Source organism: Rhipicephalus sanguineus, chromosome 6 (genome assembly GCF_013339695.2).
Source record: "Rhipicephalus sanguineus isolate Rsan-2018 chromosome 6, BIME_Rsan_1.4, whole genome shotgun sequence".
NCBI classification, from domain to species: domain Eukaryota; kingdom Metazoa; phylum Arthropoda; class Arachnida; order Ixodida; family Ixodidae; genus Rhipicephalus; species Rhipicephalus sanguineus.
Genome location: NC_051181.1, coordinates 158,596,261 through 158,623,467, shown reverse-complemented (window position 1 = coordinate 158,623,467; position 27,207 = coordinate 158,596,261). Strand labels below are relative to the sequence as shown.

The 27,207-nt window shown below is 46.1% G+C and overlaps 2 protein-coding genes across 2 annotated transcripts in view; one reads left to right on the top strand and one right to left on the bottom strand.

The window, feature by feature from the left end:
• LOC119396884 (elongation of very long chain fatty acids protein AAEL008004) overlaps positions 1 to 27,207 on the top strand; it is a 381,218-nt gene that overhangs the window by 156,679 nt on the left and 197,332 nt on the right. The window lies entirely within an intron of this gene.
• On the bottom strand, positions 351 to 25,866 carry LOC119396886 (Golgi pH regulator). The gene is made up of 9 exons (XM_037664245.2): positions 25,764 to 25,866; positions 21,000 to 21,104; positions 17,499 to 17,619; positions 11,107 to 11,187; positions 8,909 to 9,021; positions 7,715 to 7,803; positions 5,658 to 5,750; positions 3,153 to 3,247; positions 351 to 439 (listed from the first exon to the last, which is right to left on the bottom strand). Exons 1-9 carry the CDS (start codon positions 25,822 to 25,824, stop codon positions 436 to 438), a joined length of 762 nt encoding a protein of 253 aa, XP_037520173.1. The 5' UTR covers positions 25,825 to 25,866; the 3' UTR covers positions 351 to 435.

Genomic DNA, 27,207 nt, shown 5'->3' with positions numbered 1-27,207 from the left:
CTATGCGCCGCCTTCAACTAAAGGACAGCAACTAGCGCCACCTATGTTACGCGTCTGTAACCTCGATCTGGAGAATAAACAGTTTCTACTTCTGCTCTCGACTGGGCTGGTCCCGTATCCTTCGCGGTCCAACAACAACGCAACATAACAATGACATCATGAAGTATTTTGTAATCTCCTTCATATTCTATATAGTGGCTGTGTCTAACGAAAATATTGGAGTCCCACACTATCCAATTTTTTGTGCTGGCACCAATCTTAACTGTAGGATGTCATTTTTTACAGTGACAATAAAAAACAGCATTAAGGTTCCAAATGGCACGCTAAGAAATACACATAATGCAGCTTACCTTAGTGAGGGTTATCAATAGGCCTCGTATAGAAGTGATGACAATGATGCCAACCAGAATAAAAGAATATGCTGCGACCAAAACTTCACCTACAGGCAAAATAACAATATTTCGTCAGATATCAAGACACACATATCATAAAAACCAATAACCATGAAAAGCATCAGTTAGGTACTCTTTAATGGGTGAGCTTGTGGCCCAAAACAACAAGCAAAGCAATGCACAGATCAAAACAATTGTAGCAAGCACAGTCACATGCCCAAGCAAATACGGACATCACAATGTGTGTACGCGACACACTTTCTTTCTTTCCCTGTATTTTATACTGCATGGTACAGCACTGACCCTAACATTTTTACCAATTCAGTTTTGCAGCTCTCCCTCTGTTTGGTTAGGTAAATTCTAGAACAATGACACAAGGAAGCAAGCGAGCGCCGAGCAACGTGAAATGAATCGCAAGTGGCAATTCCTGCATTGTGGTTCGCAGTGACAGTGCTTGTGCTGCACACGCGAAGCTGGGAAATTTGATCGGGTTTTCTAGAAACGCTGCCAATATTAAAGTAGACACCTCGTGTTGTACATCATCTCTACCATCTCAGAGCGCGAAACCCATGAGAAGGCGGGCAAGCGACGTTCATTTTGAAATCTGAGCTCTTTCTGCGGCGCATAGCGTAGTAAATCTTGACAGAGGTGATCGTGAGCATGCAATGTATGCACTGAGCTTGTCAGCTCAAAATGGCCGTACCTGGTGACACACCCTTTAAGAAGCGACATCACAACTAATGTTTCTGGTATCGAAATTTCTTAGCATCGCAACGGACATCATGCCTAACTTAATAAACAGTTGCACAAGAGGCACATGTGTTTTTAAGCTGTACACAAAGCATTTCTTTTAACGACGTTAGTCTTAAGCGTACACATTTGATGGTACGAACAAATATGGCGTAAAATTGACAGCTAAGAAGGTGGAAGAACTAATTAAAGATTGGGAGATGGCAATATCAGTAATATGTCAGGGAGAGGCCTTGATCTTGCAAGAAACATGCTGATGAAGGTCACAAACAAAAGTAACCAAGTGTAGCCTTCAAAGAGATATACACTCAAACCTCGATAATAACGTGGATATACGAATTATCGTTATAAACGAAGTAAAGAAGAGTAATCTTGTCACAGATACAGTGCTGCAAATAAACGTTTATAACGAAATTTCGGATATGACGAAGCTATTTTTGTGACAGATGTGACTTTGTTATACAGCATAGACCGCTTATAACGTAGTCGCCGAGTCCCGAATATCCGCCCTAAAGCGGTACCGCACTATAACCAAAACAACATTTTTGAAAGGTTGCAAACGTGTACAAAACATGACCAACAGGCAGGCGCGCGATTCCGACTATGGCGGCATGCGACTGGGGCGTAAGTTTGCATCTGCTGATTACATTTGAAATGTTGAACTGTTAGCGTCCGCGTACTGCGGTGCCGACACAACGAACGCGGAAAAAATGCGCCGTCACGGGAAGTCGCCGCGGTAACAACACCGCGCGTCCGCGATGTCGAAAACGGTGGCGACCACAAACCACCACTCTAGTGTTTCACAACACGCACGCCCGCGTTTCGTGAAAGTTGTAAGTCACCCTTCTAAATGCAACAATGGCAAATGCTTCAATGACTCGGCACCAAACCGCCACTTCTGTAGTCCGCGGCCGCCGATATGGCAGCTAGCGCTCGTTAGGCCTAGCGTGCGCGTTGCAACTTGGCATGCCACCGCGAGAAGCTTGCCCTAGGCAACACGAAAGATCGGGAGTAGAAGAGAATCGCATCGCGAGCTAAACCGAGGGCTCACGCGTGAAACGAAGTTTCGGTTCGCGATCGGGAGAACAGCCGCGGCAACTATCCCGAAAAAGTCTCTCAAAGCTTGTAAGTCCGCCTGTTGGTGGCAAAGGCGAAAGCTCAATCGCGTCTCAAAGCATTGTTACTTGCGGGGGAATCGAGGTTGCACGCGCGATTCTGCGCTCTAAACGACGAAGCAACGACGAAGCGCGCATGTCAAGCGGCCGAAGGGGGCAAAGGCTTCTCCGTCGTCGCGCAAACCGCTCCCCCTCCTCACACCACGCACCTGCGCCGGGCTGCTGTCCCCCACAGCCATCCTTTTTTCCCTCCCCCCGCTCCTTGTTCGTTCGTTCCGCGTCCCCTCCTCCTTTGTAATGCCGTCGCCGCTCTCTCCCCCCGCCGGCGCATCTCCGCTGAGAAGCACGCTCGCATCCTCGCATCTCTGAGAATGTTCGGCAGCCGCATTATAACCGGTCTTTCATCTCGGGGGTCTGCACAATAAGCGGTATGCGTATACATGGAGTTCTATGGGAGAGTAAACGGGAGTCAGAAAAAACCGCATTATAGCCGGTACTGCACTGTAAGCGGTTACGTTATAAGTGGTCTGAGCTTAATGAGGTTTGAGTGTAGCAGTCTTGTGGTGTGAGACATCATGTACATATGTCACATCAACGTCAACAGTGTCACTGATGCGTGTTCAGTGTCAAAAAGAGTTGTCAGCGCGCACTCTGAATCGTTAAATGGCGTCGATTCATTCTACATGCAGGAGAAGAAGTCCTGCAATAATGGGTGAGGTAGCATAGAAACAACATTGGCATGCTGCTTCAGGCTCTATAAAGACATTACTGAACCACAGCACATACGAATTCCACTGGTTGTGTATCATAGCAACTTTCGCTCAGAGAAGAAATCATCATAACCAAACGAAAACCACAAATCTGAGAGAGTAGCCAGGAAGACAAGTTGACTCACATCAACGTCAAATCCCATGTAATGGACAGCAATCTGCATTCCCTCGTCACAGGGTCCACCTTCCCGACGCGATCAAAGACAATGTTGATTGTGCACTGCAAAATATTTAAAAGATTATATATAATTCGGTAACTACAGTTGAGGTGATAGAAAATTATTACAGTCAAGTACCAGCAACATGGGCAGCAATTATAGGCGATAAAAAATATTCGTCTTCCGGCAACCAATATGGTACGTTGGCCAAGCAACAGGCAAGCTTGTATTTGCCATGCTTCCATAGCGCATATGGTTGAGAAAAATGCAAACACAGGCTGTAGTCTGAGTTATCACACTTTCGAGGACATCAGTTGCAGTGGTTGGCGACCGACTGAATTCGTTAAACAGGTGTGTAACGACGAGCTAACGGAAAGGCACAACACCCAAACAAATCTATCAGCATGTGTTATCAGTGTCAACTGGCTTGACTGGAAGAGGCACAGGATTGCTGTGGCATACAAAAAATCCCGTAACTGTGGAGGAGTTGTTACGGTAACTGCTTACGTAAAGTTTTGAAAGTGTGAGTACGTGGGCAATAAGTTAATTCCAATTTGTACACTAGGATTTAAACACACAGCGTGTACCCTTGTAATATGCACCCACTTTAAACATACTAACGGTTAAAACATAGTTGCGAAGAAATCCTCAACTGAGTCTCATAAAGCCTAATGCATTTGCTCACCGCTTAAGCCCTACTGTTTCGTCCTATGCCTACCGGTTAGTGCGTACTCTGTGTACTGCGATAACTTTTTGTGCCATAAAAGTTTACTGCGCCGTTGAACTTGGCGACACCACAATGTGCCACAAACGGTCTTTTATCTTTTCAAGAAGTGCGAAGAACGGTTGATCAACTATTCCGGGTTCCGAACAATTGTGGGGATGCTTTTGTAGGTAAGCACCAGGAAAGAACAAAGGCGAGGTGGCGGCCACTGACGAGCGCACCAGTATGAATTATCGCCGACAGCCTTATCACAACAAGTATCTTCAGCTACCTGCTTGGGTATGCGTGTGGCGTAGCGCTACTTTAAGCCTCCTGCACGCTTTTCACAGGAAACAATCTGAATGTGCTGGGCCACCGATCGCTGTGACAGTGTTCAAGCCCGCACCATTATGTAGGAATGAAAGCAGCTCACTGTTGCGGAATTGAGCATGGTGGGTCATGGGCGCCGAGAAACCTTGCTGTATTGACACTATCACGCTCAGCGCACGCATACGATAGAGCTAGTGTAGCGCTATTGTAACCATGCTGCACGCTTTTATTAGGTGACAACCAAAACGCACCTTCCTGTGCTGCCAGGACTGCTAGTGCATCGTGGGGTGCCCATCGCTTGCAGGAAGCTTGTCATTGCTGCATTAACCCAACAAGCTACTCGCTGCATCTATGCACAGTCTAAAGCGTAGTGGGTATGAAGAACACTCACATGGCAAATGCGCGCATAAGGTACAGCAAGTGGCCCGGCAGTGATGGCACGGGCTGAGTAGGTGATGCGCTGTACGCAGCTAGCCAGGGACGATCGGCTCCACGCGGTTGTACCGTGTTTCAACCAAAGTGTCAGTTTTCACTTACATAGTAGCAGGTCGTGGTTCAGACGCGTAGACATGTATCACGGAAAGCCAATACTGTCTGTTCTGTCGCTACGTCAGTCGGTGCATAGTATCCCGTACCCTGCCATAGTTTCGAAATGCTCCTTGGCGTCGCCATCGCGTGTTATTGGACGTTCATGTGAGAGTGCCAGAATCTTTTCTGCACTTTGGCAAAAAGAAAGAAAGGGCTTTGTGGTGGGTACTTTAAGCAATATTTGCTGTGGCACTGTATCTCTTTGTTCGTTGTGACAGCGCACATCAGGAGATGCAAATTTGTACTTGGTGGTTAATGCATACTACCGTTTAGTGCGTAGCTATGCCGCGTTTCTGGCAGGTATGTAAGGTTTCACTGTAAAGCCCTTTTAGGGTAGGGCTAATGACAACCAAACGCTAGTAAATTTTCAATGCATTTGAGGGCATTAGGCGAAATGCCGCAAAGTGAATCAGTGGTGTGCTTTGGTGTTTTTTATGCCTCTTGTTCAATTTCACCCACTTCTTACTTCGATCATGTTTGTCAGTACCATCACGTTTGACAGATAACTGAAGTCGATTTCACATGTGAACAACAAGCCTTATAAGGCCCACAGAGCTAATACAGTTAAACCCCTTTACAAGATACACACACGGGGTGCAGTTCTTGCCTCTTATATGAGATGTCTCTTACAAGTGGGTACCAGTTTCTCATTTTCCGATCAACCCCTATTTCAATGTAGGCACACTGGTGCCTCTTACACCCCTTTTTCTCTGACATGAGCGTCTCTCATAAAGGGGTTCTACTGTAAAGAGCCCTACCTAGGTAAATTGAGTGCAATGAAATCCAAGCACAATTTTTCTGCACATTCCAGATGAAATAGAATTGACGTAACCAGAGTGAAAGTGACTCACAATAAATATCTTCCATATGCAGTACAACGAGAAGAAGTAGCCGATAAAGTTGAAGTATTTCCCTTTGAAGGTTTTGGACCACTCTATCCTTTCCTGGAAAAAAACAAAATAAAGTGTGCATGAAAACAAGTAACAAAGAAGAAAAGAAACGAACAACTTCCAATGGCATAGTCAGGACCATGAGAATCCGTAAACATTGCCTTTGAAGTTTTTTTATCACACTGGCATATGCTCGGTGTTAGCTTGCACAATCCTCGTTTAGTGTTCTTGAAAGTTTGTTACTGCTCAATCTCCGGAAAGTTGCTGCGCTGCATGCCTTTCTTTTGATGCCAGTGCTCGTACTGGCTAGTATGTGTTTTTACTTGCCACTTGCCATTGTTGCGCTACCAAGAGCATTTTTTTTGTCAAGTTGTGCTCGTAAGTTGGGAATGAAGCTATACTGATGTCGGCAGGAAGGTTGCAATTACATCTTGAGGCATGACAAATTGATAATCTATTACCTTCTGATATATCTTATCCAACAGTTTATTAATTTTTTAACTTCATTATCCTCAGGGCCCCAAGGCATTAAAGAGAGGAGTGCATTACATTCGTAACATACAACATAATTTCAAGCTCACAGAAACAAAAATACAAGCGGAGGGGGGGCCAACGGAGAAATAAAACAAGAGAAATACAGTAAAAGCTCGTTAATTCGACTCTCGTTAATTCGGAAAATCGGTTAATTCGGACACGTCATCTGGTCCCTGTAAATATACGCATCACTCTATGAGACTGGGCGCTCGTTATTTCGGACAGATTTGACCGCAAATCGGATAATTCGGCGACTTTCGGGCCGCTGGCGAGGCTCGAAAACGAAAAAAGAACAATTCGGAACAAAAGTGAAGCTCAAACGCAGCATCGCCATGGACATCAATTATTGACTTGGCTTGGATTGAGACTGGTTGAACGCCTTTTTTTCGCGTGTGGGTTTTGTTGCTTTGTTCCCGTTGGTGTGCTGCATCGTTGATCGCCGATTTATCGAGGAACGTTTCTGTACGGCTCCTTTAGCTTGATCGTTGCTGGTGCTTTTGTGCTGCCTTCTCGGGCGACCGCACTCTCCGCCGATGGCAACGCCGGCGAAGCGGCCCAAGTACGAGGCCAAGGACTTCACCACCAAAGTAGAAATTTTGCGTGCTCTGAATAACGGGCTCTCCCGACAAGAAGTGATGAAGAGTGATGAAAGGGGATCTTTCAATCGGCGGCAAGAAGCAAGGAACGAGTAACCGTACTTTTATCCCCCAACGTGACGGGAACAGAGCGCTTGCCGCTTCTCGTTATCGGAAAGGTTCAAAAGCCACGCTGCTTTAAGAACATCAACAATCTTCCCGTGGATTACCGTGCCAACCGAAAAGCGTGGATGACGGGTGAAACTTTTTGCGGTACTGCAGACATATGCGAGCTGCTGAGCACCTTGAAGGGCTCAGAAAAATTGTGTCCGCGCGAATTTCTGCTCGAAAACAGACAAGCATCCGCGATTACTTTGTTAATTAAAGGTATGTTGAAAAAACTCGTGCATTTATTGTGTTTATTTCGACCATTCGATAGTTCGGACATTCGGTTAATTCGGACATTTTTTCCGGTCCCTAGAAATCCGAATTAACGAGCTTTTACTGTAATGCTCAAAGCAGTAACACGTGCCTACAAACCAAAGTGTGTACCATCACTTGATGTTAAAATCATGGCGTGATTAAAAAAGAAAACAAAATGCTAAGCAAAACGGAAAAAGATTTCAATGCTGGGACATTCAGGATTCTATAATGAATGCCCTTTGCATAATGGCTGCCCACATGAACACCCCATGTGTTGCGAGAATGCAAATGAACTTTAGAGACATGGATAAAAAAGAGGCGATGAAACAGAGTGTGCATGCATGTCATAGTGTGCTGCATGCATTTTGTCCTTTCTTTTAACGCGACAGTGCTAAGGAGCCAGTGTCGCAGAAAATGCAGTGTCGGTGTCAATGTTCCTGAAACTAAGCCATCGACCATGTGCTAGACAAGCAAGATTTCACTCACCATCATGTTGTGTATCTCCACCGTCTCCAGAAACAACTGTCGGCTGAACTCCTCCAGGGCTTCTACACTCTGCTTCAACTGGCCAATGTCTGGAACAAACACAGGACATTCATGCATGCCCTCAAATAACGTGAAGTTTTCCATGAAATGCAAGATTTCAATCACTCATTTGCAGAGGCTTGCACGCAGAATCCTAACATAATATAATTGTTGGGGTTTAACATCCCAAAACCACGATTTGATTATGAGAGATGCCGTAGTGGAGGGCTCCGGAAATTTTGACCATCTCGTGTTCGTTAACGTGCATTTAAATCGAGGTGCACGGGCCTCAAGCATTTTCGCCTTCATCGAAAATGCGGCCGCCGCGGCCGGAATTCGATTCTGTGACCTGCAGGTCAGCAGTCAAGCACCCTAACCACTAGACCACCGTGGCGGGTGCACGCAGGATCATAGGAGCACCCTCCCACATACAAATGATGTAGATGTGATGTAGCCTGGGACCACAGCATCTGTTTTCGTGTACAATGATGTACGGCATAATTGATGCATTCCCAGTAGCACTTTCCCGATCTCTCTGTCAAATTTCTGTGATCCCAGCACAAAGTCTATGTCTTTTTTTTCTCGCTAAGTATGTTGCTATTCAGCACCACTTGTTGGACTACATAGTCAGTTCTGAGTGCCAGAACAAAACATAACTAAGGTGGCGGCATGTAGGCTACAACTACATTAGTTTGTCCATGCAGGGTTTACGAGGTTATCATCTTTCTTTTGCCGGCCAGCTTTAACACTTTATTTTTTCAGGAACGTTGCCATTCTGAGTCCTTCGCTCCACTAACAGTGCAGTTTAAATGGACTGGAACTTTGATTTTCACGTGTGCTGATGAAATGCGAGTGCCAGTGCACAATATACTACATATACTAAGTCCAACAGAAAAAGTAGACACATTCAAGACTCCAACAAGCTTCTTATGTGGCTGTTGCAGCCAGCCAATCACAAGGCTACTGTCAACTGGTGGTTATTGTGCCAATGACACTGAAAGCGGAGAGCTGGTAATGGTGATAATGATCATGCTGATTAAAGGATCATGCTTGCCGACCGACTGATCTAACTCGAAGTGCATCTTGTTGACGTTTATTCAACTAAGGTGCAACCATCACTTGTGCGCAAATGCTAGGCTCATGGTGCCAACACACCTTCAGTACCGCTGGCCGCAGATGAGGTGACGCTCTGCAGCATGCCCCAGATGCCGGTGGTTTGGCGACCCGATGCTGACTGTTTCTGCTTCTCCCTTATGGCCAAGGCAATCCTATGGTAAGACACAACAGAAATGACGACACCTTTCTCAACGTGCAATGAAAGTTGCACTCAGAACTTGCAACACACTGTAGCTCGATTCACATATTCTAACATGTGTAACCTACGCCCTGAGTTACAAACCCAAAACTAATTTTAAAAGCCAACTACTTATCTGCAGCAGTGTTCAAATTTTGGAGGGAAACAGTGCGAAAGACAAAGGACCAGGCAGAGAAGGGCACAAACAACAGCGCTGACGAGATGGTCAGTGCTGTTGTTTGTGTCCTTCTCTGCCTGGTCCTTCGTCTTTCGCGCTGTTTCCCTCCAATATGTCGTACCAACTCGCCCAAGCAACCACTTTAGCTCAAATTTTAAAATGGCAAACTCAGGGCAATTGTCGGCAAAAAGCAAAGCTTACTAACAACGGTATTTTTGTGCTTAACCACGAAAGCTTTGGCCATTTCTCTCTCTAAATGTAGCAAACCTTCACGACAGTGTTGGACACGTTTCTGTATAGCAGCAATTTTTACACATTTTTCACGGAAACACATGCCTCATAGCAAAAGAGACGAACGCCAGCTAATCATCACCAGCACGTCTAGGGATCGCCGCTCGTTTCTGGAAGTCCATACCCTGCCCTGGGAGTCAGTCTGGGCTCCCCCAAATTGCAGCAAATAAGCATCTTCACACCTGATGGAGTGTGTGGGGATCAATCCCCACACCGCTGTTTATTTGCTGGAACTTTGGAGCAGCACTAGGTCCGACTGTCAGAACAACAGCAAGCTTTACGTAGCATGTTCTCAATACCTTATCGGCTTTCTATTAAATATGAAGTAAATTTCTTCATGTGAGGAGCTTGTGGCCTCAGTTGTAGAGCAGTTACAGGCGTTATCAAGTGCTACGGTTTTCCTGGTTGCACTTTCTTTTAGGGGCAAAGTACCTTAGGGTCTCGGCGTGTTGGCGGGCATCGTCGTCTGCTAACGCGGCGTGCATCGTCGTGTCCTGTCCATTTTGCTTGAGCGCAAGAGAGGGCGCGACCGCCTCAGCGCTCGCCGTATGGCTAGAGACAGCGAAAGGCGCGTGTTGACTGTGGAAACACCCTTTTTGCGATGAACGCTGAACTACACTCAAACCTCGATATAACGAACATGGATATAACAAATTATCGGTTATAACGAAGTAAATTAAAAATAGTCTCGCCATAGATACAATGTTAAAATAAACTTTTATAACGAATTTTTGGATATAACGAAGTTATCTTTATGGCAGATGTGACTTTGTTATAATGAGGTTTGAGTGTACCAGCTCGCAAGGAATGAGAACGCGCCCTCGTCCGCGAGAGACAATGCCGACGCAGGCAGCATCTGCTAGCAAGTTTCTTGATTGAAAAAACCAACCGCTCGCACTGCACAACCATTCACCGGTCACCCCATATATATAGGCACTGGATCTTGACCTGCAATGTAGTGCTGTTGGGAGATTTCTCTTGTGCGCGCAGTTGAACAATAAAGATTCGCAATGCACACGTTAACTAAAACCGGACTGCGGGTCTCTGTGTCTAATCTTTCTTTTGTCTCTTACTGCCCATTAGCAGTGATTTTGCTGTGGGAAACACCGGCGTGCTTCGCCCCTCCACAGGTTTCACTTCAGTGGAGCTGAAACACCCGTCCCTACATGCCTCGCCCCTCCCCAACTTTTTCTGTGGTCCAGTAGAAAGATTATGAATGGTGTTCTATTTTATCTCTGCTATACAAATTTGATGAATGATGTGAGGACTTCATTAGAAAGAATACGAATTAACGAATAAAATAAAGCCTCAACAAAATAATACGCAAGAGCAACACAGCTTTCCTATTCAACCTTACTGCAGCACAAACCAAAGCTAAAGAAAAATTTTTTTTTTTTTCTTTAGCAGCAATCAACGCAACTAGGTCTTGCAGATCTTAGCACATCGACCAATTTTTAGTGCCCCCTTTTTTTATGTGATGCACGCAGTCAGATGTCATGAGAAGAAATCACTGATCAGATCATTGTATCTATGAATGTGATTACCGTACAATAACTTAAAAATAAAGAGAAAACAGAAGCAGCCCCCAACCTTTTCTTCTTCATGATGATTACATCAAGTGTCTGAAGGAGTTTCTTCTCCATGTTCTGCACATCAGTGAGAGTAACCACCCTGTAAAATTTGAAATCACGCAATACATTAGAGCATATAGCAATCAACCTATCATTGGAAAAGTAACAAAAACACATTAAAGCATCTTGAAGCAACAAATGGAAGAAACATAGGCTCCAGCACACCCCCTGTTTATGAATTTTTCATCACAAGCTTCCACTTTCCTCTGACTCCTGCCTTTTTAAGTGGTAGAACGCAATAAAAAATTTTCAGAACTAGTGGCACCTAACTGCCTAATAGACCTTATGCAAAATTGCTACTATCTGTTGGCAGGTTGACGAAGCTACCGATCCGGCGCCATGTTGGAAGCTTGTGTCCAAATCGTATTGCTGTCGCTGGTAGAACTTCTTGCTTGTATCTGCTTTGATAGTAATTAATCGGGGCATAAAAATGTCAGACGAGTGAGTAAGGGCCTGTACACGGGATTACCTAGTCACGGCGATGAGAGTTATTACATGTAAGGTAATGCCTCACAATGAGAACGAAGGTACAAAGCTTGTCACCGAGTCAAATGTAGGCCTACTACTGTTGACAATGAAGCTATGCCCTAGGTTATAAATTTGTCTCTGTTTTCAGTGTAGTGAATAAAGCATTGTTAGCCATCTGAACATCCTGCGTGTAGTGTAGGATGGTTAGGAAGAGGCTTTAGCATGCGACACGCACGCCTGTACGGGGGGGGGGGGGCAGCCCCGTATGGGCTTCCCCCCGCAAATAAAAATAAGATAAATAGTGAAAATAGAATAAAACAAATGAAATAAATAGTGAAAATAGGCGTTTTTCTCAACTAGGCCTTCACAATCGAAAACTAACTACACAAACAACACGTTCCAGCACAATCAGTCCATTCGCTGAGAACAAATTACGTGCACGAGCTACCCGTATAACTTGTAGTTGTTATCGCAATATAATAAGCAAAGTAATGTCGTCAACAGCATGCAGGCTTGCATATGTAGCCGCGATGCAGCTTTGAAGCTTGTACACAAAGTCGGCTTGTCTGTGCCCGCAAGCACATGGCGCGAAAACTGTCTCATTCCGGCATGGCACAAAAGAGTGTTCTCTGATCAGCGCCGATGCTGTCATATACTGCATCTATTAAGAACGGTGAACGTAAACACGGCTTTAGTTGTAAAGCCGAAGCAACGGAATGATCTGCTGCTTCTCGTTGGCCACAAGGAAATCTAATAACATGGAAGTTAGTTTCCTGCAAGCTTTTTTCAGCATCCCAATTTCCTCAATCTGAGCAACATAGCACACGAAAATATGTCGGCATTGCCGTTTCTATCAGCCGCCTAACATTGATACGTAGGCTCCATGTGTGCGCATGCGGAGCGCGCTTAGCCTTCAACATGGCGGAAATGCATACAGTGGCCGCTAGATAGCAGCAGATTTTGCATAAGGTCTATAATGAAGCTTTTTGCACACTGTAGCACACACAGAATTGGTCAAGGGAAACAAATATATCACACTTCATTTGATCTGCGGTTAGGAATCTAACACAAGGCAGTAGTAGTTTGCTATGTAGATGATTCTAAAAGAAAAACATTGTTATAGTCTTACAAATCATAAGAGCAATTAATCATAATATTTTTGTTACATGAAAATAAATTCAGATGAACATGGATATATTAAACTATCGCACGCATTGAACAGCTGTGAAATTCCCTTAGAAGCACAATGCAAAAGTGCGGCACCATACAATGAGTACAGTAGATGCTCAGTAAACAGAATTCTCTTAAATGAAATTGCTGCTTAAATGGAACAACTGCCTCAATACGATTGGTTTCGTGCCTGAATACTGCTACCCGGTTCATCCCTCATTAAATGGAACTCCTGTTAAATGGAACACAATTTCTTGGTCCCTTCAGGTTCTGTTTAATGAGAGCCTACTGTATATTGAAGATATTCACCACCAAATCTGATATATAGAATATCATGCCATGCTGTGCCCCTGTTAGTGCACTTCTCCTAACAAAGCCGAAATTTACTTATGTTATTGGAAATATGGTGACAAAACAGCACTGTTCTAGTTGATGCTGACAAGCAAGACCTTGAATCCAAGGGAAATAACACACCATGGAAAACACAGTTTAGCTGCAAGGGCAAAGCAATGAATGCAATAGCAACAAATTGGAATGTTATGCACAATAAGGCTAGCAGCTAACCCCTTTAGCATCTGACCTGGTGTAACTGAACAAAATGATGGCATAAGGAAACGTGTCAACATCATCAAGCGAAGTGACCTACGTGCTTCACTTGAAAGGTGTGAGCCATCTGCTAATCCCTGTCAAGAAGCGCGTGCACAACTGGCCCGGCTGGTCGAAGTCTGCAGTTCCTGCCAGAGCCACACAGCACCCCTCCAGGACCCACCCTGGAGGGGTGCTGGCAATCATGTTGGCAATCATGTTGGCTATGCATGCAAAATATGGATGACTCATGCAGTAAGGGTCTTACTTGCATGATGGCATATTCATTTCAGCAAGCTTCACCGTTATACGCCTAGTGCGCGCCGACAGAAGCGCCATAGGCGGCGAACTCAATCATTGCTCTCGGGAAAGCAAGCAGACGGCCGCCGTGGTTTCCTACGTCGTTGTACGTGTGTTTCCGCGTTGTTCACGTTTCCGTAGTGAAATAAGCAACGTTAGTCGTAAGTGTGGTGGCCGAAACTTCAAGGGATGTCGAATAACAATTGCTATGGAGTGGAGTGCTCAAACACCTACAAAAACGCACCCGGAACACGGTTTTACTCACCTACCGCAAGGCCTCCTGAGCAAGAGCGACGGAAGCAATGGATCGCCGCTGTTCGTTGGCAAAGACGAGCCACTTCGTCATTGTGCGGGTTAACACGTCGCTTCTTGTTCTAATGCTTTCGTTCTGTCATATCGGTGCTCGCTGCATGCGCTCGATCATGTTGACACTGGTAGACGACCAAAGTTATCAGCCTGAGCATGCGTTGGTTCAATTCGACCGTCGTGCAGGGCACTTCGCTCAAATGTTCTATATTTCAGAAGTGTTGTAGTTCGGGCGAGTTGGTCATCCATGAACTTAGCTTGTACTAGCGCGGTACGTACCGCGCTATTACAAGCTAAGTTCTATATTTATTATTTACAGAAGCAGAAATGCAGCAATGGTTGACTTCAGAAAGAACAAGAAGTGATTGAGACGTCACCTTTGTAAACAAAACAAAGCGGATGTTCACCACGAACTGCACCTCATAGCTGGATCTTGTTACGCTGGTCTGCGCGACGCACCTTTGATATTCACCGGCATGACGATTCACTCCACGCGGATGTTCGTTCTCCTCCGCAGTCGGTCATCACATGTCTTCTCGGCGAGCCTCTTCAAAACTTGTCACTGTCATCTCTTGATACTTAACTCACAGCACTAGATCATCAAACAACACGTCTTCTGCGGTTAAGCGAACGATGCTATCACTAGAACGACATAACTTCATCGCCGACTAACTCCTCACTGACTGACTCTGCCCCCGCGCGCTTGCTGCGCTTGCATTGCCTGTATCGGCTCGCGCCTGGGTTCGGGAAGGTGCGTATGATTCGTCTGTGCGTAGCACAGCGAAAGCTAGGGAAAGGGCGAGATCCTCTCACCGATTCGTCTGCGGAATCAGACGGCGCCACTGGCTCGGCTCTGGGCTTTGCTTTCTCAAATATCCCGATCTTTCGCATTCGTTGGTTGTGTCGGTGGCGTCTTCTGCGGAGAGGATAAGAGGCGCGCGGGCGCGCTCCCGGCGCCTTTTTATACTTGTTTTTTCGATGCGCGCGCTCTGTCGCGCACGAACCGTCGGCGCCAGGCTGTCATGCCGTCGTTCGAAATCGGCGACGTGCGCTTAGTTAAGCGCTCGTTCGTGGCAAACATCGTGGACAAGTCCACTTTCGTAGAGGCCCGCGCCTTTCCTGCAGCTGCCAGTGCAGAATTAGTTGTCTGGCACCCGCACAAATGGGAAATAGCAGCCGCGAACTTCATTCATCTCCTCACAGCAAGGCTGTGCAAAGCGCTGTCGTCTGCTCGGCTTCCCGCACGTACTGTCGGCGGCACCCGCTAGGTGGCTATCAGTGGCGCCTCTATAGGCGGTGCACAAGGCGTATACAGCTGCGTAATGCTGTTAAGCATACTAGCAGTGAAAACAACTAACTGTTCTGCAGTAAAGTGGGTCCTCCCTGGATCCAATATCTATCATAGTGGACTACCAACATACCAAATTATTGGCCTGGTGTGCGACCGATGGCGGCGCTGCAAACAGTGCCTGTATGACGTCAGAGCGGGGATTCGCGCGCTTTCGTCTGCTACGTGGGCTCAGCGCCGTGTTGAAACCACCGTTGTGGTAAATATCAACAAAAAAGCAGTGTGCTTGGTTATCTTGCGTATGGTGGCTACTGACACTGTTCGAACAACCGCAGGACTGCTTTTAACGTTCATTTAGAACTACAGCTCTTTGTGTTTTTAGAACTGCGGCCACGTGTCTCCAGTGCGAGTGCTGCGCAATGGTGAAGTACTGCTCTGTGCCTCAGTGTACTTCATCCGCTCGTGAAAAAGGTGTTAGCTTTCACAACTACCCTAAGGACCCAAAGCTGAAGAAGAAGTGCATCGCAAGCTCAGAATGGGAAAGTGCCCCACGCCTTCATCGATCGTGTGCAGCAAGCACTTCGCGGTCAGTGACTTCTGCTACCCACCGTACGCGCCACTCTTATTTAAGCTTGTGACCGTGTTTAGGCGCCTCACCAATACATAAGGCGTTTATTGCACGCAGGCTATAAGCATAGGCGACTTACACCAGGTGCGGTGCCGTCCCACAACCTGCCGCGAAGGCCCCTAGACAAGGAGGAGCCGACGACACGGCCTCCGAATCGCCTCGCAGGTATACGCGCGCCTCGTGAGCTCAGCTGAGCGGCACAGGATATCTGAGACTACGGCTGCATTTGGATGGCGTACATACGTATTTTACTTATGAAGGCAAGCGCGCGGCTAGCGGCCTGCTTATCATAAAGTCATAAGCGAAACCTGTTGCCGCTGTTTAGTGCACATTCTCTAGAAGTTTTCACCTGAGGCAGTGTAGAAGCTTTTTTAAAAGCGGAGCTCTTTAAGCTTTCCGTTAGGCTGCGTGGCGTGAAACTGCACCCAGCTTGCCTTTGCCACGTTAATCTCTGTGGCCCTGTGCGTGGTATATTCAGCGATTAACTATTTGTTATATTCTAATACCCATGCGACGGCCCTGTGTGGTATTAATATGAACTACGACGTAATATCGTTCTCACTGAACCAACATTACGGGACAAACTGCGATCATGGGCATCGGCAAGGGGGGTGTGCGACAAGGCGGCACTTGCGCACTTGTTTGCAGGACGAGAGCTGCGGCGGTGATGCGATCTCTGTTGACGGCCTCGACCGCGCATTCAACAACGTGGCCTGCATCGTACACCGTCTCGCCCTCGATGAGGCACCGCTTTCAGAAGCTTTATCTACATACTTGTAGATGCTGGAGAACGGCACTCTTAAATATCGAAAGCACCACCCAAACTAATTAGTATCGTACGGCGGAAAGAAGATAACGAGCGAGAACACTCACACATAGTTTCACTTTCTTACTAGCAATGCGGTCGGTGGCGCTCTTTGGCCACGATGGCGCTCTTTGGCCACCCATGGCCCTTGCGCCACAAAACACCACTAATCATCAATGCGGTCGGTGGCATCGGCGCACTCGTAGGCCATCTGTGGGATTTCTTGGCCCTGTCGATCGGGCCTCAACTAAAACAAGTTCAAGATTACACTTGAAAACATTCGTTGCAGGTGTTAGTTGACCGTCGCGAGGCTGTTCGTTCGACAAAGTTCCCGCCTGAAGCAGACGATCCGCATACAGGAGCAGCGGCTGCTGCAGCGCGATTGAGGGCGGAGTCCTCGCTCTGACGTCACACGCGAGAGGGCGCCACTCCAAGATCTCGAGGCCAATACTGTGGTCCCCTTCAGGTTCTATATATTCATGTTCGAATGTACAGTCGTCAACAAGCTCAACTCAACGCTCTGCAGCGTGTCCTGAAACGGTTTGATCAATGCCAGCGCCGCGTAGCTTTTGGTTCTGTTGCCGAGATTTTACCAAAGCATGCCAGCATACTATCCAAGCATACCGAGCTATTATCTTGGCAACAGCGCCCAGCGCTTCGCGGCTGGCATCAGTCAAACCTTTCCAGGCCACGCAGTGGAGCGTTCGAGTTAAGGTTGCTGACGACTGTACAATGAACGCCATTTCTAATAACGGCACATGCTTGTGCTTAGCTCTATGTACGATTTCAGCAGCCACTAACCTCATAAAGTAGGCCATAGAGGTGTACGGGTAGTTGACCGCACCGAATCCAGACAGTACAGCCATGAGTGTGACGCCAACAACACCTACACGGCTGATGACTTGCTCAATCGAGAGTATGCCTGAGAGGAACCGGCAAAAGAAATTGTGGCAGGAACCGTCAAAGAAAATAGTCATCGTCGGCGATAGTTTCTTGCATCATTTGCAGCCTACCCTCATTCCGTTTCTGAATCACAAAGCCTAATGGGCCCGTCATCATAAACACGAAGTGGCAGCCTCTGTGCCATTCACAATGCCAAATGACAACATGGTAGAGTATATATCTTGTAACCATAGCACCCCAGAGTGGAGAGAAAGGAAGTGCAGGTCGGGGAGCAGGAGGAAACTCAGGCACCTCGTTGATTGGCCTGCATGCAGGTGATATCACGCACTGGGGAAGGAGGAGATGAGGTAGGCAGCTGCTAGCTGCCAGTGCCCCATCTGCAACAAACAACGCTTCCGCATAGAGTGCAGCCACTTGGTTAATATCCTAGAATGACAGAAAGTGGAGCTAGTTGTTACAGATTCATGATAAAAGAAGGTAGGTGTGCAAACACAGACACAAGTGAAGAGACCAAAAGAACACAAACATGTTTGTGTTGTCTTTATGTCTTCACTTGTGTGAAGACGACGTAAACACTTCACTTGTGACGAAGACAACACAAACATGTTTGTGTTGTCTTGCTCTTGTCTCTTGTGTCCATGTTTGCACACCTACCTTCTTTTATCATGAATCTGTAACAACTAGCTCCACTTTCTGTCATTCTAGGATATTAACCAAGTGGCTGCACTCTATGCGGAAGCGTTGTTTGTTGCAGATAGGGCACTGGCAGCTAGCAGCTGCCTACCTCATCTCCTCCTTCCCCAGTGCGTGATATCACCTGCATGCACACCAATCAACGAGGTGCCTGAGTTTGCTCCTGCTCCCCGACCTGCACTTTCTTTCTCTCCACTCTTTAAACTCTCCCCCCTTTTCGTTGTACACGATCAGCCGACGTCCTCCCAAGGTTTAAACTAATTCTTTAATACATCACGCTTTCATTACTTATAGTATTGGCCTTTTGTCCCAGTTAGCATTAGCAAGGCCCTTAAACGATGTAATAATTGAACCGACAAGGCTAAGTGATGATGCAGTGTGGAGACAAAACATAAAAAACAAGGATGACGGGAGACAACCAGCCACATGCTAAGACTGTTTGCATTCGAGATAACATTCGAGATATTATTGTTTTATATCTGATTGCCTCATTAACTATAGTAATATAACAACATTTTTGTATTGTCCAATACTAATTGTTTCTACTTTATTACTGAATGCTCACTAGTGCTAGTATTTGGAGTTATCCTGCATAAATAGGATGTAGTTTATTTTCTGGATAACTAGTTAACTTGTTTCATCTACTGTATTCTTGAATAATGATGATTATCCTATATTAAATGGGATACCTGTATGAAAAAGGAGCTCAGGAAGAATGCGGCACAAATGTATAGAAAAGAAGTACGTGGGACTTCCAAGCTCAAGTTAGTTGTCACAAGTAAATGCACACAAAAGACGAGCATGGAGCACGATGGCTACTATCAAAACTTCTCAGTTAAGTGCATCGACATTATTGCAGTTGCTGAGCCGTTTCATACGGGAATGTGTCACTAAAACTGGGAGTGATCGTCGCCAGCAGCAGCCTATTTTGATGTCCACTGCACGACAAAGGCCTCTCCCAATGAACTTTAATTTGCCCTGTCCTGCATGAGCCAATTCATTTTATGCCCGGAAATGTCTTAATTTTATCGTCCCATCTAAGCCTCTGCCATCACTGGCTATATTTGCCATTTCTTAGTATCCATTTCATCACTCCAAATGACCACTGATAATCTGTCCTTCAGGGTATAAGGCAAATAATGCTCGCTTCTCTTTTCTGAGTCTTCCGTTTCCTAACAAAGACATGAAAGGGAAATGCTGCTGCAAATTTGTGCATGATAAAGTTAATGTTCTGCATTTTCCAAGTTGTTTACTGCAAATACAGTCGGTTACTGCAACAGCTCTAGTGTTATGCATGGGCAGGAATCTGCGAAACAAGATTATGTGTTGTGTGCACACGAGCACACAACAGGAATAGGCAAGCAGCAGTAAATAACCACCACTGTCAACATAATCAATAAATAAATGCACACAAATTCATGTTACTCTGCAACACAACATGGCGCCACCAACTCAGCTGTTGAGACCCTGATAACCCAGAATTCTGTGAACAATTATGTGCATGAGCAATCTAAGGTCGTCTACTGAGAACAATGTTTCAACAGTTGCCCTAGAAACATGGAAGGCCAGTAGAGTGAATGCAGTATACCAAAGGTGGGGCAGTTTCAGCCATGCCATTCTTCAGTAAGCTAAAGCTGAATGATTTTTAACAGCACACATCTGTGCTTCTGAGAACAGTCTTGGGAGCAAGGCAGTGTAATGCACTGTTGACAAGAGCTCAAAAAAGTGCTCACACATACAAGCATCCACACTTCCATCTAGAACAAAACTCGGCAACCTCACTTACAAATGAACCTGCTCAAGCTAATTCAGACTTGGACCAATCGTGAGTGCCTGAGTGAATCCACCTGAGTAAAATATGAGTAAGTCTAAGTAAGAGCAAGCCCTAAGCAAAAAATATACTATTTTGAGGGTGCATACAAGTGAGTTTCGTTTATTCTGACAACCTATGGTCTAGAGAATGGCCTATAGTCTGGAGCACTCTAGAACACTGCTGCGGAGCGAAAAAGAATAATAATGTGAGAACTACTGAGTCCCAGGTACCATGCTGAGTTTTCTGTGTTGCCTGACCACCCCAGTGGCTTCCAATGGTCACAAGCATTGCTCCTCCATCTGGTCAGCAATGTTGAGAAATGGATTTCGCTGCAATCCAGTGCAACAATGTAGTGCTCTAGAAAGAACTGTTGATAACTGCACATGTAAGATACTTCTGGAAGCACCTTTCTCATTTTTGAGCTAACAACCTCAGCAAAGTGCCATAAAGACTCGCGGTTGTGGTGAGAGTCATGACTGCTTTTATGTGACAGCACCACAGTTCTTTCAGAAAATGCTAATGACTTCACGGTGCTTCTCCTAATCCCCAATATCAAGCATGCTGTAGACAAAGATTACCAGACACATCGTGCAAGAGAGTAGACCGTGTTTGTTTTTTTAAGAACCTTAGCTTGATCAGCAGGTTGCATGAGGAGTTTGCCACAAAGAATGCATTTCTGACACTACCGTTTTTCTGTGGATGTCTTCATGGTACAAATTTTGTCAGTGAAACTGAGGATCTTGACATTCGGAGCTTCTTGGAGGAATCCAAGCTGTAAGCCTTTTTTAGCAGGGTACATTTTTCAGATTTTATTAGATGTTTCCTGATATGCAGAACCTTAATTATAGCCAAGAAGTAAGTGAGAAGGTGAAAATAAACAAGAGGAGGCATACCATGTTTTGGACTTAGGATCGGGAACGGGTCGCCAATCTTCCAGAATAAATAGATGAACACCACCCATGCGCCAAGTGCAAGCGGTTTGACGAGCCTTGCTCGCACTACGCATAAGCACAAAACAGGAATAGATTAACAGCCATAAATAACTCTCACTGTCAAGGTACAATTAAATACAACACATCAATGTATATTGTAAAGAATAAATTGTATCTATATGTCCATTGTAAAGAATAAATTATATCTAATCTAGCTAGACCACCTGCCATGGCATAGTTGTTAGCTGTGCCATCAACAAATTAGCACCTCAGTGCGGGCTGCACAGTTATTTGGTAAATGGGAGGAGGCTACATTAAGTCTAGTTGCTTTAAACAGGTGTGCATGAGTAACTTTTCACCAAACATATTGGTAAACTAACAAACGGTACAGTCAAATAAAGTAACATATTGCCCAAAGGTTTCTTCCACAAACTAATAGTGTTTATTTTTAAACGGCAACTATACGAGTTCTTCTGTTGCTGGCTGAATGCCAGGAGCGAAAATTTTTGTATGTAGTAACTGGTGAAATGAAAATTATTGATTGACTGAGTCACTGACTAAGTGACTGATTTATTGACCTATTGAATGATTAAATACACTGTCAGAAATGGTGTTGTGTTTACATTATAGTAGAGTCTTGTTGCCCTCGAGTTAAATTCTGCATTGACAGCTACTATAGAATCTAGTCAAGCTTTTACCAAATTCCAACAATTAATGTCTCTTACATACACAGGCAAGCAACGAAAAGTGCACATATGCTGGCCTTGCGGTGACTTTTCCAAGGAAATCGGAAAAGGCGTGTAGCTAACCAGCCAGATAACGGGTCGAATACAATTAACTTCTTTAAACCAAAACTTTTAATTAGGTGACTGGGTTATAGGGATACAAAGCAATGGCACAAACAAGTTGAAAAGAGCACTTGACACAGTAAAAAAGCGGTGAGAATTCTTGGGCAGATAAGAGCAAACTGAATCGTGAAGTCCAGGCCTTCTTCGCGCCCTGGCACAAGGAGGAGGAAGAGCGGTTCATGGCTTCACACGTGGCGAGGGGTCGCCCCAAAGTTCCCAGAACCATTAGCGACACCAAAGGCACCTCACTGTTCGAGAATGACATTGCGCACAACACTAAACACACACTCACACACACACGCGTGCACACACACAAAGCCCCGCCACTGTTCAGTAGGACAAGGCAGGCGGCGCTTCGATACACTGTGCACTCTGCACACAGTACACTCCCCGTCTGATGTCAGCTCCCGTTGCACAACACTGTAACTGTATATCATGGCGACACAAGAAGCACAACCTGCGTGACGGGTCTGCAAAACGTCTTCACAGCTCCATTCCTAACTGCCTTGACCTCTATCTTTCGCACTCTTCCATCTGTGCAAGAAAAACTTTTGTGTCACGACTCCCACAGGCCAGTCTCTGCGGCCGGCCTGGCTATCTTTTCACAAGATGACATCGCCTTTCTTTAGGTTAGGCTTTGCTTCTTGCCACTCCCTCCGTTGCTGCAAAGTTGAGAGAAAGGTGGTGCATTAGCGCTTCCAGAAACCATTAGCGAGGCCCTGCACTTGTTGCCAGTGCTGCTTGTATAGGTTGTCTATGTTTGGTCTTCCAGGAACTGACGTGTTGTTCCCCTGTTTTTGTGTCAGGCGAGTTGCTGGAGTGAGAAGATAGGAATCTTCAGGGTCATATGATATGGGGACTAAGGGCCTGGCATTGATGATGGCGGACACTTCTGCCATGAATGTCGCAAGCATGTCGTGCGTAAGGTGATGGTGCGGGTTCTGAATGAGCATAGAGTCAAGGATACGGCGTGTGATGCCAATCATCCGCTCCCACGCTCCGCATATATGAGAAGCATGTGGTGGGTTGAATGCCCACGTGCAGCTGTTTTCATGAGTATGTGTAGATGCTACCCATCTCTCAAAACTCTCTGCTGCGCTCACGTTGCAGGCGGTTACACTCAAGAGTGATGAACATCGCGATGCAATGTGTAAGGCTGTAGCGTGGTCACCACTGTCGCATACGCAGCACCTCAAGATCGCCTGGCATTGCGCTTTGGTGTGACTGTGCGACCAAAAGCAGTGCACGCAGATTCTTTGCTGCCTGAGAAATTCCGTTCTTTCTTCCCAAACATTCTCTCGGAAGGCGCAACACTTCTCTAAAGGGTGAGGCTTCTTATGGAAGAGGCACCATTTGTCCACTGAGTTCTTTGCCTGATCTGGCTGCCCGTTTGGGACAGTGTCCTGAAATGTATTCGCTGAAGTGGAGTCAACTTCATTTTTCTTTGTGGAGACAGTTGCTTTCGGCCTTGTTTTAGAGTTCTTCTCTTCTTTCCTTGCACTGAAGTCAGCAGACATATCGCGCGAAAGCTTAAAACATGGGTCGTTCCTCATACCGGCTTCATTCATTATGAATTCTAAGAAGAAGGAAAACGGCGGAAATGCAGTGTGACGTTCCTTTTTTGTATTTTGACCCTGCCGACATCCATTTCTCCTGCAGACTGGGAGGGAGCTTTGCGACAATAGCATTCACTTCTCTTGCAGTGTATAGGTACCCGAGACCTGGCAAATGTGGGTCCGTTTTTGCAACTTTCAAGTTCAAGGAGAAGGTCACTAAGCTCCTGAAGTTTTAAGGCATCTCGGTAAGACACCCTCTGGAAATCTTCGAGTCGTTTGAGCAAAGAATTCTCCACCACTTCAGGGCAACCATAGGTGCCTTCTAACCTCTTCCACACGGTGTTCAAACCTGCCGCAAAATCTTCCATCTGCACAGATTTGAGCCTTTGTGCCTGTGTTGAAGACCTTGGGCCAAGCCACTTGACAAGCAGATCTAACTCCTCCTGAGGGAAGAGAGCCAGATCCCGTGTGTCACCTTTGAATGATGATTTCCAGGCGCGATAATTTTCGGGCTGGTCATCAAACTTGTTGAGGCCACCCGAAACAAGATCTCTTCAGCACATGAATTTGAGGACACCAGCTAGCTCCGTGTTTGAACCATCGGGTGTTACCTCATGAATAGACGGAGGTTGAATGACGTGAAGGCCTGTCGGACTCTTGTGAGCTACAGCAGCTCCTGGAAGCACGCTGTCATTTTCCTTGCGGTTTGTCAGAGAGTCAACAGTTGGCTGAGGCGACTGAAACCTCCCGACATTTAAGTCTTCCTATTCAGTTATGTAGCTCACGGTCCGTGACGTTGGGTCAATGGAAGGCATCATTTGTGACCCCTCCCCGCCATCCTGCTCCGCAGCTGCCTCCAAAGCATTTGCTTGCGCTTCTGCGACGGCTACTTCTCTTTTGTGATGCAAGATTTCTAGTTCTGCATCAATCTTGGCTTTCTCAAGGCGCAGCGCAGCTTCTCTACGGATGAAAGCTGCACTGGCTCTGACGGCGTTTGCCTGCGCACACGCCTGTGCTGCAGCTATGCTCATAGTCGAGGAACCTGAATGTCGTGACAATGACGAAACTCTTGAGCTGACTGATAGCGAGCGCTTCGATGCAGTTTCCTCTCTGAGGCTGCGTCCTTGCTCCGTAGTCTTGCGCAACATCTCTTTCACTATAGTGTCTCGATCCGCGTCTACGGCACTTAACATATTGAGCTCTTTCCGACTTGCCTGTGTCTCCGTGGCAGTCAAGAAAGCAGTGTACTTGTCGGAAATGTTCTTATATCACTCATAGCTTGAACGAAGCTGCGCAGTGATAATGTCGACAGCCTCTTCATGCGCGCCTGATAGCTTGAGGATGGCCGCCTCGACACATTCCCATGCAGTGTCCGTTCTATGGAGATGCTGTTCACATCTCGTTTCATAATTTTATTGAGCTTTTGCTGAGAGTGTAGTTACTCTTCGCAGACGAATGTTGATCGCCGGAGGTCCATGCCCTAATGCAGTGCAGTTCTCTGAGGTCTGCTGTGTCAGCTTGTCCTGTCCCATTACAGACATGCTTCCTTCACAACGTGTCTCATGCAGAGCGGATGTATGTTGTAAATGAAGCTAAGCTGATAGATGACATATGGAACGAGCCTACCTTGTCGTTGCCCTGTGTGCCGTCAGCAGGTCATCACTGGAGCGATGTCGTGTCCTTGCAGTACGTGGTGGTCTTGAGCAAACCGATGGTCTTGCTGTAGTGACGTATGCACTGCCGGTGGATGTGATGCTGGCGGCCGATGGGAGAAGACTTCGCTTTTTTGCTATGCTGGCCTCGCGGTGACTTTTCCAACGGAATCAGAAAAGGCGTGTCACTAGCCAGCCAAATGACAGGTTGAATAGTACTATTAACTTCTTTAAACCAAAACTTTTAATTAGCTGACTGGGTTATAGGAACACAAAGCAATGGCACAAACAAGTTGGAAAGAGCACTTGACCCCGTAAAAAAGCGGTGCGAATTCTTGGGCAGACAAGGGCAGACTGAAGCGTAAAGTCCGGGCCTCCTTCGTGGCCTGTTACAAGGAGGAAAAGAAGTGGTTTGTGGCTTCACGCGTGGCGTCGCCTCACACCATGGTGAGGGGTCACCCCAAAGTTCCCGGAACCATTAGCGACACCGAAGGCACCCCACTGTTCAAGAACGACGTCGCGCACGGCACTAAACACACGCTCACACAGACACGCGCGCACATGCACAAAGCCCCGCCACTGTTCAGCAGGGCAAGGCAGGCAGCGCTTCGATACATTGTGCACTCTGCGCGCAGGACAGCGCAAATGAGTTTGAGGCCGCATACTCACCGAAACGTGCATTGCTGATTATAAGATAGCCAATATAAAATGGAAGAAACACTATCAGCATAAACAAAATGGCGTACAATCCAAGCTTCCAGTGTAGATACCGAGAACTGAAAAATAAACAATAATGATAAATACATGTGCATGCATGGCCACTATGGATAACACAAGTGTGATAACACAATCACAATGCAATTATAAAACACCAATGCCTCCTTTAGGATAGCCCATTAAGGCAAAGGTTGACACTGCAGGAAGCAAGTCAGAATGACATAAGGCTGAGAGCAAGTTTGTACGTATTCATGGTTAAAAAAGTTATGAGTAGCAAACATGAACAAAGGAATGAGCTCTCCCTCTCTCACACACATGAGCACATACACACGCAAAGGTGCCTTATACCTGTGTCACACGGGCACTTTTGAAAGGCCATCCAGTCGATGGCCATCGAAACGCCACAACTCTATCGAGTCGATGGAGTTGTCGCGCTGCAACACAGCAGTTTTGAATGGCCATTGAGTGGTTCGGGCGTTTCTCGCAAAAATGGTGTGGCGCTGCGGATCTTTATTTTTGTATTCATGTCAACAAAGGTTAAATAAGATAAATACACTTAAAGTCACAAATAAATCTGTTGTTTTGTTTGAACATTTCAATAAATAGTTTATTCGTAGTTATGATTGCGTATTTAGTTTTCAAGTTCTTGAGCAGTGAAACTGTGGCGGGTGAGACATGGCCAGACGGCACGATGAAGACAAGCACGTTGCTGTTTTCGAGAGTATGTGCAATTTGCACATTTCAAGTAGCAACATGCTTTATTGAATATTTCATAAAGATCACATATACTGCTTTTAAAGCATACTGGTTAAATTTTTCTAATCGCGAGTACGAGCACACGGTGAACGAGAGAGCATGTTTGCACTGTATCTGCTTCCGTCACTCAATAGCCATCGAAGTTTTGATGGAGTTGTGGGGTGCTCCGTTGACTAGATGGCCTTCGAAACCCCTGCGTAGCAGATCGTGCTTGACCATTGAGTCAATAGACTATCGGTTGGAAGGCCTTCCAAACGCCCATGTGACACGGGTATTAAAGGGACACTAAAGGCAAATGTTAAGTCGACGTTGATAGATGAAATAGCGTTCCAGAAACCTCTTAGTGCTTGTTTCATGCCAAGAAAATGCTTATTTTGAAAGAAAATAACATTTTAGTGGTCTGCACAGCATTAGCGCACTTCAAATCGCCTGCCTGGAAATGGCCTCCACACCTAGCACTTGCCTTGCCCAACGTTGCCCGCCTTTACTGCGGTTTCTGCTCTGAAGGGCGCATTACAAGCCTTGCCCAAGTTGTGGTTGATCTCGTAATCCTCTGCACAAAAGTGCAGATTTCTTGGTTGTTTAGCACACTGTCACAGAGGCACGGCACTGCAGATTTCTTGGTTGTTTAGCACACTGT